Source organism: Zalophus californianus, chromosome 4 (assembly GCF_009762305.2).
Source record: "Zalophus californianus isolate mZalCal1 chromosome 4, mZalCal1.pri.v2, whole genome shotgun sequence".
NCBI lineage: Eukaryota > Metazoa > Chordata > Mammalia > Carnivora > Otariidae > Zalophus > Zalophus californianus.
Window position 1 is genome coordinate 148706084 of NC_045598.1, and position 24388 is coordinate 148730471.

A 24388-nucleotide genomic window follows, 5' to 3' on the forward strand; every position below is an offset into this window, starting at 1 on the left:
CTTTAATAATGATAAAGGGTGGCTTCTTTTTTCATAAGCCCTTACATATATGAACATCTTTCTGTAGTCTTCACACACAAAATTTTGCCTTGGTTTTGAATTTGAATCAGAACTCTTAATATGGCTACTTTTTTTTTTTTTTGGTGGAATTTGGTTCTGTAGAGATGAAAAGCTAGAGATTGTTCCTAACGTTTATTTTTTTAGATGATCTGCTTTTCTAACTTGATTCATGTAGAGCTTTTTTAAATACATCCTTTTAACTAAAAAGAAGTTCCTTCCTCATCGAGGCCTTAAAGTGAGTCAGACTTTATTGATTTGGACTGATAGATGATGACATGTTTAGACCAGCTGGCTCAAATATCTTTTGTCAGGCCAAAAATCTTCTATTTACATTTTGTTTTGTTACTTTTATTTCATTTTCTCTAGTTTTTAATTGGAAAACTTCTGGTATTACTAAATTCACCCTCCTGTTTTCTATATTCACTGTTGTAATTTTTTAGTCTTTATGGGTTAGGAATATGTTCAGGTGTAAATCACAGAAAACACAGCAAACTGTGGACAGAGCAAGCAGAGTGGTTTGTTTTATATAACAAAAGGGCCAGAGTTCGGTGGGACATGGCTAGTACAATGGTCAGTCAGTGCATTAGGCTCATTCTATGTCTTTGTTTCTCCAGCCTTGGCGTGTGGGCTTGTTGCCTCTTAGTTTTAACGTGGTCGCTACAATTACAGTCATACCTGCATTCTGAAGAGGAAACAGGGAGGCAGAAAGAGAAAGCAAAGGAGGCGTTCTCCCAGTGATGGTTCTGTCTTATTTGGAATGGATATAGTCCAGGACTATCTCTTTGCCTCTTGGCCAGATGTAGTCACATGTCACCGTCAGCGGGTAGGTGCTGGGAAAGGGGGTGTGGGTGGGGTTGGCCAACCACCAGGAGTGCCTGCCCCGAGTGCCTTCATGCTCTCTCTCTTCCTCCTGGCAGAGACTTTCACATCGGTCCTTTATGTAGCTAAGCCAGTTTTCCAGAACTATATTTATTATTTTGTGTTTCCAATGCAGATTTTAATTCTGGTGATTTTTCTTTTTGGTTTCCGTGATTTTTTTTAATTTTGATTTTATTACTATATATTTTTTGGCATGTCAAGCATCTGCTTTTTTATTTCATTCTGTATGTTAACCTAACTTTTACAACCTTATTCTGTTCTCTCCTTATGATGTTTTGTTGCTATTTTTCTATGCAGGCCATGATTTTGTCTCTCTTATTGAAAATAAGAAGTCCATTTTTTTATTTCCTGTACTAAGCTATTTGTGTGATTCCCTCTGAGTCTTTCATACAACACTCTTATTTTTCTTATGCCAAAGACTTTTCCCCCAAAGGCCCCATGTTATTGATTTGTATTTTTTTAAATTTACTCTTGATTCAGGATGAATCTACATATATAAAACTCACAGATTTCTCTTACTTGCTCCTAACACCCACTTCAATGCTTGTAGATTACTAGTCCTATTCTCAGATTTCATGTTATGGGCGAATTGATGAATTAGTGATTGGTTTCCCCATCCCCCAGTGCAATTTCCACTATCCATTAGCATTTATCTGTTGGTCCGAGGTAGGAATATCTACACCTCTGCTCCTCAGTTTTCAAGTATGAGAATTCATGTTCACTATGATTGCAGCCATGCCTGACACATGGTTAAATCTCAATATGGACAGCATCACCATCACCAGCATCACCAGCATCATTATTAGAGGAAAGACTCGGGTTAGTCATCATCACATACACAAACATCAAATCCCACACTGAGATAAACCAGAGCAGCCAAGGTAAGGCAGAGGAAGGAAGTGGTTATGGCTGCAGTTGTGTCACAGAAGGCTCACCTGAGGAAGCAATGCTTAAGCTGAGCCGAGAGAGATGATGTATCAATCAGGAGTATTTTGTTTGTCATCCACAAAAGGGCAGTGATTGATTCAAGGAATTGAGAAGTCCCGGCCAGATCAGGCTTCAGGCAGGTAATCCATCTCTCCATTATCTGACTCTGCTCTTCTCTGTGTTGATTAATCCTCCCAAAGTCTCCAGAGCTCTCAGAAAGACAAACAGCAGCTCCGTACTAACTTTTTTTTTTAAGGTTTCAAATGTATTTTATTTCTTCAACTATGCTATATTTTAATGAGCAGCAGAGGGCTTAAATGACAAGTTGATTTTGAAACAATTTTGTATTACAGTACCTTTGATGGCTACTCATCATTCCACTCTTTCGGAGCGATTCTGCCGACAGGAGCTAAGTTCCATTCTATTCCAATCTGTGTGGCTGTAAACACCCATGGAACAACACAGAAAGCGGTCCCACTGGCTAGTGTGGTGTTACCGTATTTGTCATGGAAAACTTGTGAATGATTTTCGAGGCTCTGTCGTGACCTAATTTGTTGAATGCTTTGAAACTTGAACCTATTTAGTGCATTTCTGGTCAAGGGAAACAGGATGAAGATGTAACAGGACTGCCGTTGATTGCAGCTGTCAGTCTATTTCCTTGCAAAGAGACCTGGTAAGAACTCTGAAGCCCAGATGCTCTCCTCAGAAAATTCAAGATTCAGATTCCGGACTTGAGAAAAGAGTGGAAGACATGAGTGAGACCAATGACGCCACAGACGGCACCGAAGCCACAGCACACACGCAAGATTCTACCCTGTTTGCCACCCTGAGGCTTCATGCAGAGGGAACAGCCCCTGCAGAATGACAAAGAACAGTGTCCAGTCTTCATTTTCCTCCCTACTCTGTGCGTGTCTCTCTGCCTTCAGAACTTCCCACATAGTATCTATTAAGAGTTGTGATCTTTGAATGTAGAAAAGGAAGTACCAAATCCAGCCGTGTCTGAACACCCCTGAGCAAGTACAGTGTTTTGCAATTTGTGTATATCCTACGTGTGCAAGACAGGGTCAAACAATGAGGAGAAGCCTTTCCTTTCACGGTACCTGTTCAGCTCCACGGTTTTATGTTAGACGGTAAAATGTCCATGGAACATGGATGTTGTTCAGCAAATCAGCTCAAACAAGCTTTTAAAAAAGTGGAAGGGGAACTAATTAATTCTGTAGCTAAAGAAAATTCCTCTCAGATTTTAATAAATTGCTGGCTTCAGTTTCTTAGCGTTATGAGGTTTCATCTTTTTTGTGCCATCATGAATTTTTAAATTGAGAGCTATGGGAGACATTTTTCAGGGATGAATAAAATAGCCTGATACCATTTTATCCCTGATGATTGCACAAGATGTATTGGTCAACTCTTGGTGACCAAGTGGAGTGGGGTTGTTTGGAGTGTTGGTTGCTTCTGGAATAGCATAACGCAGGCCAGACTACTACTTGGCATGCGTTCGTAGAAGGAGAGTTAATCACTGGATCAACAGAGTAGATTTAGGCTTTCAGTGCCCCTCTCACCCTAAAATTCTGTATCTCCATTACTCTATATTTAAGAGAATTAGTAAAACAATGGCCAGTGAATTCTGCCTGTGGATAAATTGCTTGACCTGCATTGTACATGACATGTTCTCTCCAGTTTGCCACTTACTTGGGGAGAAGAGAGAAAGAAAGGATAATTCACAAAACAAAATAATATGTTAAAGTAGGTAAACAAGAAGGCCATTACACCGAAGTGGCTCGAATGCTTTGGCAGCCTATATAAGCAAACCAAACCCACGCCAGAGTTAATTTCTGTAAATGCACTGATATCCGAAAAAGAACTAAATTTAAGAACAACCAAGTTCAAATGGCAAATTAGGCTTTCCCAAATCAGGCAACCACTTAAGTTATAGCCAATCAGATAACGTTCCTTGCTTTGCTTCCTCCTCTTCTGCATACAGCCTTTTCCCTAGCTTTTGTCCGCCGAATCCTCTTAACTGCTTTTGGTTTGGCACTGCCCAATTCCAATCCACCTTTGCTCAAATAGACTCTTGAAAATTTCAGTGTGCCTCAGTTTATCTCTTGACAGTTACAAGTGAAATTATTGTGCAAAGAATAAAAAGCAGACTCTATAAACTTTCCGCAGGTCACAGCAATTACCAGTTTTTTTTTGTGTAGGATTCCACCCAAGCAGATCCATTTAAAACAGAGACAACTCATCAGAAGGTAGATGGTGCGGAGTCTTTCAAGTCCAAGCAACTGCTTAACAGGGGGCATCAAAGACCCAGTGTCTATGATGTGCTTTGTGGAATACGGAATCTTGCCATTTGACAGCAACAGAGGGGCTCAGGGTGGATAGCAATGGTGAATGAGGCTGGAGACACTGGATTCAAAGGTCAGCTCTGCATAGGAACAATGTGGAGTTACATTGCAAACTGTAAATCTCCCTATATAATCTGATATTATTGTACACAGCTCTTCCACCTGATTGATGAAGGAACCTGGGCTCTTTTATTTATTTACTTATTTATTATTTTTTTATTATGTTATGTTAGAACCTGGGCTCTTTTAATTCTCTCAGGGTAGAAGAAACAGTGATAGCCTACAGGCTCTTTTTTGTTTATAAATTATATAAAAGTACATTTGTAATGCAAACTAAGGAGGCACAATAATACCTACCACGTGTCAGGCACTGGCCAAAAGAATATACATAATTGCTCATTTGGCCGTCACCAAAAAGACCTCGGGCAGAATCATTTTACCTATTTTATAAGGGAGAGACTTAAAAGCGCCGACTACCATTAATTTGCCATCAATAACATAGGAAACAGCAAGAATGACGGGAAGAGGTATTGTATGTCTGACAAGTGGCAAGATGAAATATGAGCGTTAGAAGGAAACAAAGAGGAAACCAAGAACGAGCGTGGCTTAGAGTATCATTCTGGTAGATTTAACTTAGAAACTCAGCAATCTAGAACCCAGAGAATAAACACAGATTTGTTTCTAGTTTTTGATTTACTGATATTTTTGGTGTTGACTCTACATCCTTCAGCCCTGAAGATGGATGAGTAAAACAGAAGGAATATCCCCAGGCACCGCGGTCGCTGCCGCGCAGAGCCAATCCGGTGCGCAGCTGCGGAGTCAAGACCACGTTCCCTTAAGTGATCCTATCAGACCTCATTTTGTTTATCAATAGCCATATCCATGCTTCTTAAATATCAAATATCCACTATACCCAAGAAGCAAATATCTAATCCAAAACTTAAGGCAGATAATTACTGAATCATATATCCCTGGGAAGCAATTATTTTTAAAAACAGCCACAGCTATTTTGATTACATGGACGTTTCGGTTCTCTCTTTGCCGTGCTGACTTCAAAAGAGAGACGGGAGGATCAAAAGAGAAACAAAGGACTGGTGTCCTGGCAGCGTAAGTGAGACTTTAACAATTCAGGATATGAAGTGAAACCAGAATCACTTTAGGATCTTAGTCTTACCTGGAAGATATGTAAAGACGCCACAGCTATTTTTAGTAATTGAAGAGAGGCCCTGGTGTTTTGTTTCGTTTTGTTCTTCTATTTTCCTTTTTCCTCCGCCGCGGGAGAACGCTATTGTAAGTCGCAAACGGTACCAATACTTGAAGCGTACCTAAGCACTGCTGGGCCTTGTAGGGGTCCGAAAACTTCACTCCGTCCCAGTTGCTTTTTGGTTTTGTTTTGTTTTTTTGTTTTTTGTTTTTCGTCTGTCAAACCAGTTCCACAGTGTTCTGTGATCTGCAATCCTGGTGCATAATTTCTTGCAAAATTCCAGTCAGTAGGGCGTGATGAAGAACGGTGGAGGAAACTGTACAGGTTAGATCGCACAACTCCTAATTTCTGAAGCCCGCAGTGAACTCCCGGCGTTATCCCCATAACATTTATTGAACCACTCTTTCTCTACATTTCTCATTTCCTCTCCTTCCTTTCCCTGTATTATGCACTGTTCCTCACCACTTCCTTTCCTTCTCAGTGTATCTCGTATATTTCTATCCTTCTTTTTGCCTTTCCCCCTTCCTTCATTCTATTTTTCCACCATCCATCCTTCCCTGTAATGAGCAGACTGACAGACATAATTTATCCATATTTAAATTACTGACAGGCGCCTCTGTAGCTCAGTCGTTAAGTGTCCCACTCTTGATTTCTGCTCAAGTCGTCTCCTAGGTGGCGGCATGGAGGGGATGGAGACTCAGGCTCCCGTCTCCAGGGCAGAGTCTACTTGCCCCTTTCCCTCTGCTCCTCCTCCCGTTCTCTCTCTCTCTCTCTCTCAAATAAATAAGTAAATAATAAAGTCTTTTAAAAAAATAAAATACTGACTTTATTTATGAAGTAAGCGTTCTGGTGAGAGAAAGAACCTAATGACTTTTTCCCCCTTGAATTATTTTTTCCCAAGGATACAGGGCAGTAAGCAGTTGGGGAGGAAGGAGAGAGGGAGAAGAAGAAAATATTAGAACTCAGCAGAATATCATGCACATCTTATACCAATATTCTAAAAAAATATACGCTATTTAAAATAAAATAAAGGAAAATAAAAAATAAAAATATATGCTAGATTTGGGCAGATTTAGGGAGTTTTCAGCGTTCCAGGCGCTGTTTTGTGACTGATGATGGCCTAACCTATATATTTTCACCAATTTTCTCTCCATTTGAAATTTTCCATATTTTCTTTTGATTCCTTGTGCTTAGATATTAAGACTACTTCAGTTTACACCATGATTCAAATTATGCTTTAAGCCACTATGTATTGAAACCATTGGGAACATAAATTAACAGTCATTATTTAACACATGTTTTGAGATTTTAACAATACTTAATGCATTAAGGTTAATATTTCAAAATATGGTAAATTTTTAATTTACGTTTTAATACAAAAGCAATTATATTACAACTAATGAGATTATAAATGATTTTTGTGTACTATTAAATAATTATCAAAACTTGTGTTTTGCTTTTTAATGGACACATTTTCTACATTTAAAACCTCTACATAACAGATGTGTCATTTCACATTAAGTGAAAACTAATCTCTAATATTTTACAATAGTACTTATTTTGGTATATATATGAACATACATATGCCACATGGATATAAGGCTGATATAGATTATAATTTTTATTCCTAACAAATCATTAAAATTATATATCTTATACATTTTGACAACCATCTTACTCCTATCTAATGCGAGACAGAATTTGAGAGAGGTACAAACGAAAGAATGACTATTTTTTTGCTTCCAGTATTTCCTATCAACTAATTGTCAGTTAACTCAGATATATAAAATTTGATAAAAGTCAGCCCCACTTTTGGCAGTAAATTCCCAAGGGTGCCATACGCTTTGGAAAGTTTGGTTCTTTTTTTTTTTTTTTTTTAAGATTCTATTTATTTATTTGAGAGAGAGACAAACAGATAGTGACAGATAGCGAGAGAGTGCACAAGCCGGGAGGAGAGGGAGAAGCAGGCTCCTGCTGAGCAGGGAGCCCAATGTAGGGCTCAATCCCAGGACCCTGGGATCGTGACCTGAGCCAAAGGCAGATGCTCAACCGACTGAGCCACCCAAGGCGCCCCAGTTTGGTTCATTTTTGATGTTGCCTCCTCACAATGTGTAGACTGTGTGGTCCCGTTTCTTAGTGTCCCAGGCTTGTTTCTGACTCCTTCAACCGAGTCAGTGGTGTGCTTCCTTCCAGCTCTTCTCGTTCCAAGGGAAGTCCTATGAAAATGCCAGCGTCTGCCCTCCGGCAGCTTGTTCCTTCCTGCCCGTGTCTGAGCTGTTTCAGCACCCAGTCTCATCACCCTCTTTCTTACCTGGGACGCTGCTCCTCAACCCCTTCCCCCACCCACATTTCTTTCTTCGTGTCCCTTCCCTGGTGCTAACAAAAATGTTACCTAAATGCCTCTTCTTTAACTTTAGGTGGCTCCAACCCTGCTCCAGCTTCACTCATCCCCTGCAGAATTGTCTATTATTATTGTAGTAGTTAACCCAAATGGGGAGCTTACGCTGTGCCAGTTACTGAGTGCAGCGCTTCCTAAACCTATGAGGTGGGTGCACGTGTTACTCCTCTTCTATAAAGAATAACAACTAAGCCTTAGAAGGGCATGTGGTTAGTAAGCACTGGAGCCAGGCTTCAAGCCCAAAAGCAAGATTTTCTCTGTCCTGCTCAATTATTTTCTTAACTATTCTCGGCACTCAACTAAATACACTTTCTTACTAAAAATTTTGTTGATGATAATAATAATTAGACTAGGCAAATGGTCATGAAAGGTCTTTGAATACCATAAAGTATTCCACCACTGCAGGGTTAAGAAAATAATAATTTATAGTTTTCAAGTCTTTTATATCACCTCATTTAACTTACTGTTAGAAAATTATGTTGATTGTTCTAACAATCTGATTAATTGGTAGCATTTGATACAAACTATACACCGGCTCTCAATTTCAAAGAGTTAGAAAAAACAAAATCTCTAACAGGATTTGCCCTTTCTTTGGTGGGTAAGGAAGATCTGACAGGAACTTAGGGTCATGGGCTTGGAATCTACTTAACTGTATTATTGTACAATAAGCATGCATTAATCAGGCAGCACCCATAATCAACATGAAAGAATAAAAACAAGCTTTTATTATTAAAGCATTACTATTGATTTTTATAAACACCAAAATAATATCCCTTCTAGGCCCATTACACAGGTAATAATAACCATTCATTTAATTAATACTGACTCAAAGTGAAAAATTCAATCTGAGTACTTATAACACCCACATTAATATCAAGAAGGTTCATTAGAATTAATACCACAATAAATATAAAATGAATTAGTAATGATTACACCATCATTTTAAAGCATTCCTATTTGTACTCCTGTATTTACTTTAATCACCATCACTCTAAAGAGCAATTAACAAAAGCTGGGCTGGGCATATTTATGTAGGAAGAACAAGGCATATAAATGCGACCCATTGCAAGCCACACACATTTTATCTACACTCATGCATCAACACGCCCAACAGTATGGGAGGTGGCAAAATGACATATTCTTTATGGCATTGGTGAGGAAAATAAAACCATTCTGCAGTTTGGCTTCCTCCCTGGTTTTAAATTGTTCATTCCTTCTCAAGAGCTATGCGCCGATTCAAGATCCTAGCAGGGTACCCAAGGACGTAGTAGGAAGACCATTAACTCTTGTTGAACAATTTCTTGCCTCGTGATACATCCTCCTCTGGAAGGACTACTGGTTACCCTTGGGTGTCGAATTGTAGTGATGATTACAGAGAATCTGTCACTGATTAGCTACGTATGCAACCAATACTGGACAGAAGTTCTTTGGTAGGGGGCAAAGGGGGAGAGGAGATAATCTCCTCTGTTGCTGCCAGTTGCCCAAACTGAACTGGGATAAGGAATATAATAAATTATTTCTCTTCTGCAGCATGAGTCATTTGGGAGTAAAATGAAGGAAAGAAACTATGACTCCTTTTTTTTTTTTTTTTTTTTACATCCTCTCTATTCCCATTCTTTTGTGACTGAATCATGACCTTTTTGGACATTAGGAAACTGGCTCCATAGGAGCAACTCAGATAAAAGAAGGCAAAGAGGAAAAGAAACTACACCAACAAAACTCTCCTTTAATCCTGCTGCTAACGACAGGCATTCCCATCCTGGCTCTTGCAGAATCTCAACTCCTGATCATATTTGAATTGGGAAAGCTGAAGAGAATAGTTAAGTTGCTGTTAATTTAAAACATTATTTGTATTCACTCTTAAGTGCTAGGTGGCCAGAAACATGTCATAAATTATTGACAATGTGATAAAGGGAAAATTTCTCCAAAAGAATGTCACAAAGGCCTTAGCATGTGAGAGGGGGAAATTTGCGTCTGTTTTTGATGGTGGAAGAGGGTGCTTCTATTTGAAAACCTGGTTCTATTTGGAATTGACATGCTGCTTCATGAGTAGATTATCAAAGCTCTGCTCCATACTTAGCCCCTAAGTCATCTGTTTTTACTTTTAGTTCCTTTCGTTTTCTGTTCTTTTCACTCGTGTGACTGTTTGTCCCGCAGAGAAGCTAGGGATTTTCTGACTGTGGAGAGAGTAACTGTAAGTGTTTCAAGATACTATGAGCCTCGAAAACCAGAGAAGCAATGAGCAAGCTAGCATTTATTTGAAAGGTAAACATTAAATCCAGGTAGAGAAACAAAACACAATTTATTATCCTATTGATCACCAAGAGACTAATGCCTTTCCCTTTCCTAAAGACATTTATCCAATAAGCTTTATACACACCACAGCAACAATCTGTAACCCACTTACAGAAGTGTCACTAATACGGCATTAATTACCAACACTATGTGACTTGGAAATGGCTTCCTGGTGAAGTGGTTTATAGAGTTCACAGTTTGGCATAAAACCACATTCCGGTCTTTTCCACCTCCAGCTTGAGGCCATTCTCCAGCCCTGAAAGAGAAAGGAGATAGAATATTCTGAGCAGTGAAGAAGTAAATTCAAAGGGTTCCTTCCTTTCTGTTCTCAGTGCTCAGTACACACCTCCAGGTAAACACTAATCTGACCTGAGAAGAGTCTACCATTTTTGAGCAACTACTTTGTACCAGGAACTTTATATATTTTTAAAAATCTTTATAATAACTTAACAACATGTTAGTATACCCATTTACAGGTGAGATTCTATATAAATAACTCAATAAGCAGATCATATTCAATAAACAGATTAACATCACTTACGAATAAAGAATAACTTTTAAATGGGTACCCTTACCACACAGAAACAAAGCTCTTTCTGTTTAATCATGAAGCTTCATAACTAAAAGAAGTTCACAAACTAAAGACTAAAGAGTAAGTAACACAGGTGATAAATGACACATGCCACCACCAATCTCACAGAGCCATCCATGTCTGCAAGCACCTGTGGGAAGGTATTTGTAACCACATTGTATCCCAGCCCCGCAAGCTCATATGTGAAGTGGGTGTGCTCTTCTTACCATCCTTGTCAAAAACATTTTATTAAACGCCATGTCTAATTACAAAATGCTGTGCTAGGTACTACAGAAGTTTTAAGGCTTTAGCTCTATTATGTGAGAACACAAGACTCTCTTTCTAGCTATTGCCTCTATTCAATTTGTGTGATAGCTTTTGAGAGCACTCTTGGAGATCATAAAAGTATCTGGGCACTCTGCCACCATCTACTTTGGTCTGTAGCTTGGTGGACAGAGGGTAAGAACAAGGAAAGTGGATAGATAAGAATCTAAGTAGACGGTGCTCTAGTCTAGGGAGAAAGGGAATGTAAAAAGAAATCAAGGGAAGTAGAAGGTCTATCATCAACATCATCATCATCATCATCATCATCATCATATCTAATTTTTATCTGAGTTTACTGGGTACCAGGCGCAGTGCTAAGGGCTTTATGCACACTATCTAATTAATTCTCACAATAATTCTTTCATTAAGAAACTATTATCCCTCAGATTACCAGTGAGAAAGCTGAGGGTTAAAGAAGGTTAGTATCTAGCTCAAACAAGCTGGCAAGTGGCAAAGTCTGGATTCAGACTCAGGACGTCCGACTCCAGTGCTTGAGCATATGGTCATGTGTCAGGAGACAGAAGGAGAAAAAACGAACCTGCAGTTCGTAAAAAGATGAGACATGAGCCTGTGCTCCTGAGGCCACTGGCAGGATGTGGAGGCAGGAGCCAGGATTCAGGATGAGGCTGGCTCCCCTCAGGAGGGGGGCCCTCCAGGGGCTGTGCCAGCCATGCTTGACTCCCTCTCTCTCTTGAGTTGACAGTACAATGTTAGTGCAGAAAGGATGGGCTATGCAATAAATGATTTTGGAGCAAAAACATTTTTTAGCAAGCTTTTTATTCAAGTATCACATATACAGAAAAGCAAACAAATCGCATGTTTAGTTCAATGAATTTTCACAAAGTGAATGCACGCCTGTGTAACCACACCTTTGTGACCACACCTACGTAACACATGTGTGATCTTTGTAACCAAGAAACAAAAGTATTAGCAGCCCCCAGTAGACCCCCTCATCTCCAGTCACTGATTCTCTTGAAGTGTGACCACCAATCTGACTTCCAAAACTATAGATTAGTTTGGCTTATTTTTGAACATCATAAAAATGGAATCACATTTTCGTTTTATATATATATATATATATATATATATATATATATAGTCACAGACTTCTTTTTTAAATACTGTGTTTGAAAGATTTATTTATGCTATAGTAACTAACAATAGTTTATTCTATTTGATGTATAGGATCCATTGTATAAGTAGACCATAATTGTTTTATTCAATACACTGTTGATGAATATTTGTGTTACTTACAATGTTTGGTGCAGACTAGGGAGGAGACTTAGAGCTGTCCAAGGTGGGCGGATGACTCCTGTCCATCTGGACATTGTTGCTCCTGGTTCTTGGACCCATGGACTGCCCAATTTTGTACCAATAAAGCAATAAAAAAAACAAGTGGAAATAAGAATTATGAGTGAATGAACTCCATTTAAATATAAGAAACAATATGAATGTAAGAATTACTGATTATTAGACTAATCTTTGGCAAAGAATTTCAACAGACATCTCCATCCATGAACATCAGGGCACAAGTAAAGAAAATGAAAAAAATAGGAGAAGTAGAAAAATGTACTCTGACCTCCTAAAAAGAAAGTATGCCAACTTATAAATTACTGAGATATTTTAACTTGCCATTTTATTATTCTAGATTAATAACTTGATTGCACTTTTAAAAAAATGTATGTCTACTATTAAAAATTCAAATCAATCAGTACTCTAAACACAAGCCTGTTAGCTACAAATTAAAAAGAATTACACAAAAAATACCACTACCCAGAAATAATGATTGTTAACACTAGATGATCACAGGGACCAAAGGAATAATGGGGAATTAGAAAAAAATATTTTTATAAGATGAGATGAAATTATACATGCTACCTTTAAATTAAAAATTATGAAAATTAATTTTATATGATTTAATAGAAAAAAGAAATAAAGAAAAAAGAAATAAAAATTATAAAAAGGAAAAAAGAAGAAACTACCGTGACTATTAAAGTAATGCTTAAATTTAAATAAAAAATTTTAATCACCAGGGAAACTACTTTTCAAAAGTCCTTATATGCTTTCAAGAAAAAGATTATGAAAATCATCAAGCTGTTGGGATAATTCTTTTTACTTGCACATTACATTTTAGCTGTTTCTTATGACATATGTGAAGCTAACAGTCAAACTTTTTCCCCACTTCCCCACTTCCTGATGTGGGATAGTTGGATTATTATTTTTATGCTAATAATTTTACACTTTCAATAACTGTAATAATTTATATTATGTTGTTATAAATAATAATTATTATTTAGGAATTATTTAAATAATTTATACTTTAGTTTCTAATAATTATAAACAGCTACAGTTCTTTTACCAGTTTTAACATTTATGAATTCTTTTTTTTTGTTTTGTGTGACTTAAATATATGTGGGTTAAGAGCGCCTGCGTGGCTGTTGGTTAAGCGACTGCCTTTGGCTCAGGTCATGATCCTGGAGTCCCAGGATCGAGTCACGCATCGGGCTCCCAGCTCAACAGGGAGTCTGCTTCTCCCTCTGACTCTCCCCCCTCTCATGCTCTCTCTCTATCATTCTCTCTCTCTCAATAAATAAATAAAAATCTTTAAATATATGTTGGTTTTTTTCCTTTTTTTTTTCCCAAGAGGAGTTCATTGTTTCTCTTTTTCTGAGGCCATGTATGTTGCAGAATATCTGTCTATTGCCTTGATACTTAAATTACATCTTGGCTAATATTTTTTGGTCACACTATTTTTCCTCAAACTGTTTGAGCATTGCTCCCTCACATTCTAACACTGACTGTGTAGAAATCCAAAATCAGGCTGATCTCCCCCCACTTCGTTTAGTTAAAGAATTTTTATGGGTGCTTACAATATCATTTCCCTATTTTTGCCATTCATTTTAATTAACCAGGATGTAGTTCTGTGTGATTTTTTTCAGAGTTCCTGAGATGTAGAGTTCTCACCGTGTAGTAGATTCAACGTATCTCTTCATTGCGGGGGAATTATCTTTCATTCTAATTTTGTATGCTTTTTATGCTCTATTGGGTTATTTATTCTAAAGATACCAATGATATATTATGTTGAATTCTCTTTTTCCATCATATCTTTCAAATCTACTGTTATTGCTTTATTCCTTTTGCCTTTTTCCTTTGTATTCACTGTGATGATCCTAAGAGTTTGTCAGAAAATTGAATATTTTGTAATGAACCAATTTATCTTGCCCTTTCTTTCTCTTTTCTTTCCTTCCTTCCTTCCTTCCTTCCTTCCTTCCTTCCTTCCTGCCTTTCATGTCTTTGCTTTTCTCTTTAGTTTTGTATATTGGCTTTCGATTTTTTTTCTTGCCTCTTCAATCTCCTCATCTCATTCTATTGTTTTACTGATTTTGTCTTTGAACTCTCATTGTATTTCATAGGATGAAGCATATTATGTTTCTTTTACTCTTCTTCATAACGCATATTCTAATATTGCAGGATTCTAATGCTATTTATATTATGTTCTTTCCATACTCAACATGAGAAACCACACTGACTATTAAAGTAAAGATTCTCTGTAGGGCTTTGATAGGGATCTCAAAAGTCTAAAACATACAAATTATATTTTCTCAATAAAATCTTCCTTGTTTCTAGGCATTTTTGATAGCTGCTATTTGCTATGACAAAGTATGATAGACTTTTCGTGATTTGTTTCCTATCAGTCTTTACCTGGCTTATTATTTTTTCCTCTAAGTTACAAAGGAGGACAAGACCTGTACTTAATGCAATAGATGGTAGTACGTGTGCCTGTGCACACTGTAAGATGAAGGAAGGAGATGATAAAAATTTCATCTGGACCTGTCTCTCTCTGACCAAATGGCTTATGCTAAGATTGACCCCATGTAGTTTGAGTGTAGCCAGTTCTAAGAGGGAATAATTTAGGAACTGTAATCATTAAACTATTAAAAGCAGTTCTGTATCAATTGAAGATTTTCTTGAAATTTTCTTTGGTAAGATTTTGCACCAAAAACAATATTGGTTGACTACTATTTGAGCCTATTTCATGTTACACTTATCAATTCTTCCTCACACAGAAAAAAAAAATTTTTTTTAAACTAAGAGATTCTTGAAATCTCAAGAAATGGAAGCGGTATTCTAAATTGACTGTGAAATTACTAATGTACAGTAACCTTTCCTGGAGAGTGAGACTAATTCTTTATCACAGCCCTCAATAGGTTTTATTTTAAGGCGCTTAGGATGGCCCATAAGTCCCATGTCAAATCCCATAATATTCCTTTAGCATATTAAGAGATAATGCTTAAAATTCTGAAGTTTCTATAACTGAAGTTAGAATTCTCCCTAATATATCATATATATATTAGAGAGAATATATATATGATAATTTTCAGAAAGTAAATTCTGGTAATGATGGGGGGGTGCATCTAGAGAATTTGGCAATTGAGCTGGAGGAATTGTCTGAGGGTACAAGACCACCTGGGGGCTCATGGGACAACTACCAGTTATTTTACAAACTGGTGGAGGCCTGGTCTTGCTTCCTGGATAATGCTTTTCCCAATGGCAACTCTGCCTGTGTAGGACATACCCAATCAATGAATTTCAGCTGTCATCATGATTGACACGGATCGCTGAACCATTGACTGGCCTGTAATGATCAGTATTGATTGTGAATGTGTCTGAAATTAAAATGTTGGATATAGTATAGACTATTCATTTTATGAATGTGGAATATAGTCATTGAACCATAAGTCTTTAATTCCCATGGTGGTCACCTCATCTTACGCACACCAAAGCATTCATTGTCCTCCATTTTTCTTCTAAAAGAGGCAGAAATTTAAATGGTTTCATAAGAGGTATAGATAAGCACCTAGGATTTCTTCAATTCAACACTTTTTAAAAGAGAAAGAAAAATTCCCTCTAAAATAATCACAGGCAAATAGTGATCATTCCTACCAGTGTACTGTGTATTTATATGTTAAGATATATACAGAGAGAGAGAGCGAGAGAGAGAGAGAGAGAGAGAGATCCCCTGTGTAAATTCTGTGAGTGTAAGGGCAGAATTAATTAATTAATTAATTAATTTACTCAACTCATAATTAAGCAGGCATTATGATGTGTCGGGCACTTCCTATAGAGATTCAGGCACTTTTCTAGATGCAGAGATAAAATAGTGCCAAGCCTTCTGTTGCTGCCATAGTCTGGTGGGGCAGGGGGGACAGAATTGATGAAATAACCACATCAATAAATGTAAACTTCAGAGGAGTGTAAGTGCATTTTCAGTGAGGTATCTGGTACAGTGAGCGTGGAATGCAGGAACTAGCTAAATGAGGCAGGCAGGGTAAAGTTTGCTGAAGGAATGATCATTAGCTGACACATGATATTAGAGTAGGGTTTCACTTGAGAAAAGTAATTAGCTAGGCAAAGAGAAGGGCGGGGCTGAAGATGCGAGAATAATCCAGGCAGAGGGAAAAGTGCTTCTGCAGCTAAAATGACACAGAATTTAAAATTTGGAGGAGGTGAGTATGGCTAAGGGTAAAAATCAAGAGCAAGTAAGATGAGACGTGAAGCTGGAGGGAAAGGTGAGGACAAACAAATGCAGAGGCTTAGAGTAGAAAGACATACGCCCCAGGAAGTTTAAAACAGTCTCAGTTGATGCCTGTTGTCCATGTAATTAATAATAACATACCCTTTCACTCCTAAATGCATTCCCGTGTATTGAAGAAATTATGTGATCACCCTACTCAAAGGCCTTATTAGGGATTTTGGTTTTTATCCTAACTCCTAAAATAGGAAATATTTAAAATGTTTAAGCAAGTGAGAGACATGATCACATTTTAGGTTTGGAAAAAATCACTGCATAAGGTGTACAAGAGGTTGAGGGGGCCAAGAGCACATGCAGGGAGTCCAGGTAAGACACTGTTGCAGGAGTTGGGGAAGGGACAGCAGTGATATGAAGAAGGTGATGCAAGAGGAAATAGAGTGAATGAATGTGATGGCTTCTTTACTTTCATTGTGCCAGATTTGGTCCCAAATGGAATTTCTGTACAGACCCTGGCATTGATTTATTGGTGCTTCATAGATCTCGGGATGTATTATGCAATTCACTAACAAATGCACAACAGTCCAGTGCTTGGGGGTTGGTGACACTCATGTGATTATTTCACTAGTGGCAAGCGTTACGTAAGGAAAAGAACTCAGTGGGCACCCATCTTCCTTCTCTCATTATAGACATAGACCATGAAGAACACTGGCACTATTAAGTCTTAAGCTGCTGGATTTGCTCCCAAAAACATTTTCTAATTGCTTGGCTTCGAGGTGCAATAGAAGAAACTTTGATAAACACAATGCAGTTAAGAAAAACCACACTGTACCTAACAGCATCTGAATATCTCTCTCATTGCAGCAGGAAATAGAGAAGAAAGGTTTTCTAAAGGAAATCCTGGATGTCCTTAGAGGTCACAACAATTCACTGTGGGAGTGACAACAAAAAAATAAATAAAATAAAAAAATTAAGGTCCTTCATCCAGTCAGTCACTCAACTATCAACTATTAAATATCTACTTTGCCATGAAGTATTCTGGACTATGGAATTATAGCTGTAGATATGAAAATATGGCCCTTGTCCTCCTGACATTTACCCTCAACTAAGACATATGCAAAACCAACGAAGACAAAAAACAATAAATATACATAACATATATATTTTAAAATTATTCCTGAGAATTATGATAATGTTAATAAAATAAGATAGGGTAAGCTGATTTGAAGGAAGATAATATGGTAAGCAAAAGCTCATACTAGTGGTGATGTTTGACCTAAAACCCTGGATGAAAAAGGAAGTCATTTGGAACTAGGAAGAAGAGTCCAGAGCAAGTGCAAAATCCCGGCTGGAAGCATCAGCACAAAAGAAAAGCTCAGATGTCTGAGGGTAGTGAGAGATGGGGAAGTTCTATGCAATGAGTTGTAAGGGTAGGAAGGCAGGAACCAGGTGTTGTAAGGCTTTATGGGCTGTAGGAATTTGGGATTTGCTCCAAATGCATGGAAGCCATTGGAGAGTTTCAGGCAGAAGAACTCCATGATATAAATTTAAAAAAAAAAAAAAATCTCTGGCTTCTGTTTTAAAAGGCCACTGTCAAGTGTCAATGATCATGAGTCCGTTTGTGATTTGTTATGGTAGACCATTTGAGAAATGATTACGTCTGGATTTAGGATGATGGAAGTGGATAGATTTGTGACATATTTGAGTTAGAAATAAAAAGGCTTTCCTGAGAGACTCAACGTAATGGGTTAAGAGAAAGGATAAGTCAACTCTTCCCTTTAAGAAGGGGATGGATGATGGTGCAATTTGTTGATATAGGGAAAAATGGAAGAGAAAAACATTTGGGATGACAGGAATCAAGGGTTACATTTTTGGCATGTTAATAAGAGATAACATCCAAGTTGGTAGTTGGATATGAGTCTGTAGTGGTTATCAGATGCTGTAGATACTTGTTGAATATGGTAATTTGGTGGTCATTAGCATATATATGTTATATAATGTTATATAAGGTCATGGGATTGGAGGAAATCACTAGGAAAAACTATTCAATTGGAGTTCAGTTGGAGGGAACTAAGACCAGATTGCTTTATGGGATAATGAGTGGGCCACAGTAGGTGAGGGGTAAAAAGAGATAAGAACCAAGATGAAGGAAAGAAAGAGTAGTTTAAAGAAGGGTGTTGAAGGAGAATTACAAAAGATTGGGGCAGCTGCCCTGTGGGGTTTTTGACTTTGGGAAGAAAGAGAGAAATTATTGTTTTCTGTCTAACCTCCTCCAAAGTGCTTTCAAGAGACTCTCAGAGAATACATTCATAATTTTCAAAGATTTCATGTGGATTCATATTTATTTTCCTTTTGAATGTATGACAAAGTGGAGACCAGTCTCAAGGTAACTAAGTTCTATCTTAGTTACTCATCTGTTATTTCATTTAATTCATGTAACAGTCTCATGTAGGAGATCCTACTATTATTGCCATTTCACATTTGGATATAAAATTAAATTGTTTGTTGGATTTAAATTTCCAATACCCATTATTTTTTTTTTACTTCAAAACTATCCAGGAACTAAAAATAAAAAGCACAGGTTTAGTTTTAAAAGATTATTTTTCCCATTTTTATTTATGCGGAGGAAACAAAAAGAGAAATGGAGGGAAAATGTGCCTGGCTTTTTCTGTTGATCCTTGGCTTGAAGGACAGAGACCCTCATAGACTATATATCCAATGAAAACAATGTGAACAGCTATCCAAGATTCCTAGGCAGATCTGTAAAGTCAGAATGCTTCCCATGGCATTTCCAGGAGCAGAGCCTCTTAGAAGCTAGTATCTTTCTAGTTGGTTGTTCAAGGTTTCCATTTGCTACAATGAGTGTAATATATCTTGCACTCTTCTATCAGTGGGATCCTGGGCTCACTGGCCTGTCCGTCCATCATCTATTAGCAGAGCCTCCAAATCCCCCACTTAGTGCTTAAAATTTCCTACCTTGAGAATTGGTTCTTACTTAGTATTCCAAATATCTTTTCCTTCTCAGGACCATCTTAGTCCACAGTGTATACTCATCATGTTAGCTAATGACCTTTTCTGCCATCAACTTAGATAATTTATAAGATAAGCTTAATATATATTCTGATTATTATAAATGACATTTTACTTAATAATTTTCATTATAATCCAGATTCATAAATATTTTATAGCACCCTTGCTCCAGAAATGGAATCACAGAAAGTATTTAAGTAGATATGTTTCACCTTCAGAAAATTGAAGCTTTCCTCACAAACTTCTGTCACCCAAATGTCATATAAACTGTCCAAAGTCACAGCTAAGAAATTGCAGTTAGGATTAAAATTCAGGCATTTCTGATTCCAGAATCCTTGCTTTCAAACTTCCTAGCATAGTAAATACTCAATACATATTGGTCCATTTCTAGGATGCACTAAGTAAATATTTGTGAATAAAATCAGTATTCAGAGAGTCTGGATGATAGTTATATATGTATAGTATACATACTGATCTTTGAGGAAAAATGAAAGTTTATGAATATTATTGGTTTCATCACCTACACTATGGAAATAAATATACTCTATTACTGAGAATATGCCATCAATAAATAAAAACAACTACATAATAATACAGAAGTTTTTGGACCGCTAAATCATACTACATTATTTGAAACACATGTTACTTTTGTGCAAAGCTTGTTGCCAAGAGAAGCAAAATTAATCATTAGGACTTACTCATCTCGTCCAATACTCCCACACACATACCCTTTTTGTCAAATACCATCGCTGAAAGTGACTTGCCCACAGTCACATATTTAATGACAAAACTAGAACTAAAGCTTAAGTGTTCTGGCTTGATTTTGTGTACTCTAGTATATAGCACATTTCAGTCATTGTTACTGTCCACGTTTCCCTTCTCATTTTGATATCTGGGATATCTGAAGACAGAAGTTAAGTATATGGGTTGTTTATCATTCATATTCTATCTCTGTAGAGCTCCACTGTGCCCACCCCTGCACTAGGTATAAGCCATTTAATATGCTTCAGAATTTTTTCTTCAAGAATATATGCAAATTAGCTGCCAGAATTTCTATCTTTGAGGTTGTTAGGTTAACTGGTTCCACAAATGTGCTAAACAAGAAGAAAAAACAGACAAAAGATTTCCATTGGCAATGCAGAATGTTCTGAATATTATTGTTAAATCAACCAACAACTTAAATCTGGCATTGGGTAAAGCATTACAATTCTGGTATACACTTGGGTGGGTCAGGGGAAATCATATCAAAAATTTTCCTGACTTAGGCTGGTATGTTTTCTGCAGTCCACAGGACAATGCTCACTGGAAAGTTTTCTTTTGCCTTTTCATATTGAATTGATATATTATGTGTTTCCATATATTGTTGTTATGACTATGACAGATTTCTGAACAATTTTCATTACCTATTACTGCCAACCTCAAGTGATCTGAGGAAATCATTTTATCATAGGCTAAGACATTTCTTCAGTGTGAAAGTAAAAAGGAATTACTTTGACACAGTAGAATGCAATAAAGCAATTTGTGATCAGTTTGAATAAGATGAGTGAGAAAGAAAACAAAGTCTTTGGCACTGGGAGTGTCTGCCTCTTGCTTTGATATCTTTTCTAATGCTGCAGAAGCAAGTTGGGTCATTTCTCCTCCTCCCAGGCTGTTCACTTACCATCTGTCAATGTTGAAAAAATACAAAGAACACTGTATAATTATTTTCCTTATGAAAAACATGAATGCAAACTTTCTTAGAGCTAAAACTTTCCTATAGCAGCATAATCAGCTGCAAACTCTGCTTCTAAAATATCTAATACTCTCTGAATATCTTAGTACTTATTTATCCCAATAGCACTGTATCAAGAACAAAATAGCATATATCCATATAGTGAAATATCATGCCGGTGTTGAAAAAATGAGAGATGTCCAATATATTTTGTTAAATGAGAAAAATGAGTCCTAGAAGAAAATGTTATACCATTCAGTATATACTTACAATCCCATTTCTGTAAACAGGTGTACACACACATACACACACACACACACACACACACAATAAATCATTTGGGGAGTAGGAATGGATTTGTTTCACAACAGTGGAGGCAAAGAAACATCCTATATCTTTATTTTTCTGTCTCTCCTGGCTGGCAGAAAATTTAACGTCAAAAATATTTTGAGTGTTTCTCTTTTTTCCTAAGATTATACAAGAGTTCTGGGAGCTTAAAAGTCATGAAACTTCGGGAATAACCTCTGTCCTTGCTTCCATCATGACTACCAATGAGATGAAACTTGCCCAAACTTGGATGGTATTTTGGAGAGTGGGTAGCTTTGTTGCTCATAGAATCCACTCCTTCCAAGTCTACTTGGCCATCAGAAATGTGTTAGGCTCTCAACACCTGGGCCCTTATAGCTCCTTTCCATTCCTTCCACAAGTCTATCCTACATGGTTTCTGCCATCTCTGAAGCGCTGTGTGGAATTGGCCACAGGACTGTACCAACTACTTAATCTAGCATCTTTTCCCTTCTTCAGTTTCATGGGACCCAACCTTTTTCTTTGGGGCCTTAGCATTCACTTCTTACTCAATCCCACTGAGCCTTTCCTCTCTCTTCACCCCCTTAAGAGAGCTTTATTATCCCCTAGGACACAATGAACTCTAGGTCTTCAGGATAAGAATATCCCTCTTAAATATAAGGCAACACATGCACACAGACACACATATGATTAATCACTGCAGAAATATGTGTAAGAGCAAAACATTGCAAATACCCTAAATGCCTAATAGAAGACAGATTAAATAAACTGTAGGAAAACACAATGGAATAAGCTGTACGAAATTATAACTCGATCTTGTGAACTGACAGGAAGTGATTTCAAGGTTACACTATCAAGTGAAGAAAGATGCATATGAGTATACATAGAAAGATGAAGAAATAGGAATATATATTGCAAATGAGTAGACATTGCTAATTTTTACAAACAAACTAAAACTACACTATACAACAATGATAATTTTACTCTAGGAGTAGTTAAGAAGGTGGTAGATGGTATGAAACAGGAATGAGATATCTCTGATTATATTTTTAAATAAAGTTTTCACATTTGAGCCATATATTTTTAATTAAAATTATTAAATCAAATAGGATGTAAAAATTAGCCCTAAAATTAAATACAAATGGAAACAAACCAAAATTTTAATCAAATTGGTAGCACACGCACACAGAAAAAAGTAATTTATAAACATAGCACCTTTACTATAAAATCTTAGTAGATATAGTCCAAAAAATAAAGAACTGCAAGGAAATTTAAGTCTTACATAGTGGGTTTGCTGAAGGTAGTGGTAGTATTGTTAAAGTAATAACCTACATTTTTTTCAATACTATAGAACACATGAGTAAATAGGATGATATAGTTTGGAATCAGGGTTCTCACTATGGGGGAGAAATGATATAAATGGAGTGGGGAGAAGAGGAAGAGCTCTGTGGTGATAAATTTAAATTGGAGGCACCTATGTGAACCTCATGATGTTTTTAAAGATATATATGCCAGCTATCCATCGAAATAATCTAGAAGAAATGACATCCCGGTAGCAATAAGGACACCTAGTACCAAAATCTTGGTTTCTAAATTACTATCTCTCTAAAGGAAAACAAAACTCCTTGGAGACATGGTTGATTCCAAGTATAGGCAGAGAAAATACAAGGTAAGCCTGGAAAATTCTGCCCCGAAGTACTCAAAGGATGAGAGAGATATGTCTAAAAGACAAAAGCCAGCTTGATGGGCTTGACTGGTCAAACTACTTACAATTTGAGGATCAAAAATGAATAATGATGTGATAGATTATAACACACTGAGTAAAAAAAAATCCATAAGACCATAATAATATTTAAAGAAAAGGGGTGAGAGAGAAGGTAAATAAGAATAATAACTAATAAACATGGAAGGAATGAAAAAATTAGAAAATAATCCTTTTGCTCACACACCAAGATTGGGACATTATTTAATGATAGGTTATTCATATAATTTCAAAGTATTATACCACAGAGTACTTCTTGGTTTCAAAGAGAGAGGTGGGAGCTATGCCTTAACTTAATAATCTAAGTTAACATCACCAATAGTGAGACAGACAGACAGACATCATGCCTCTGATGTGATGGAACGCAAAGTCCAAGAAAGCACCTATGTAGTATTCTTGTCAAAGTATTTAATTTGATCTAGTAGTGAGGAAGCTATTTGGCTAATCCAGATTTGAAGACATTCTACACATCAATTAATCTATAGTCTTCAAAAAATAGTGTGTCATAAAAAACAAAAGGCAAAGGGGCCTTATTGTATTAAAAAAGACTAAAGACACATGACAAGCAAATGCCAAGTGTGATCCTTAATTGGATTCTGATTTCGGGCTGGGGAGTGGAGGAGCGTCAGCTGAAAGATGTCTGGGGACAGTTGTATATTAAATGATATTATTCTATCACTGTTAATTTGGAAGTGTGACGGTGGTTTTGTGTTCATGTCAAAGAACGTCCTTGCTCTAAGAGGATTTATGTTGAGGTATAAAGAAGTCAAGAGCCACAGTATCTGCCTGTCTGCAAATTCCTTTCAAATATTTCAGCAAAGCAATTGTGTTTGAAAGAGATAAAGCAAAGGTGGCAAAATACTAACAGTTGGTGAATTCAGATGAATATTATACAGGTATGCATTGTACTTTGCTGTAGGTTTGAAATTTTTGAAAATAAAAACTTCGAAAAACAGTTTTAAAGAGAAGGTAAACGTAAGATAAAAACTAAAGATAAAATTTTAAATTTTGAAAACAAAGCTAGGAAGTCTCCGTTGTGTTGGGGGTGG

General features: G+C 37.0%; 1 protein-coding gene across 1 annotated transcript in view; it reads right to left on the reverse strand.

The window, feature by feature from the left end:
* Positions 1-2231: 2231 nt before the first annotated feature.
* The window catches only part of LOC118356894 (cytochrome c oxidase subunit 7B2, mitochondrial-like), a 70458-nt gene continuing 48301 nt past the window's right edge, over positions 2232-24388 (reverse strand). Inside the window, exon 2 of the mRNA XM_035727072.1 lies at positions 2232-2516. Within this exon, the coding sequence (XP_035582965.1) occupies positions 2232-2516 (285 nt within the window). The remainder of the gene's footprint in view (positions 2517-24388) is intronic.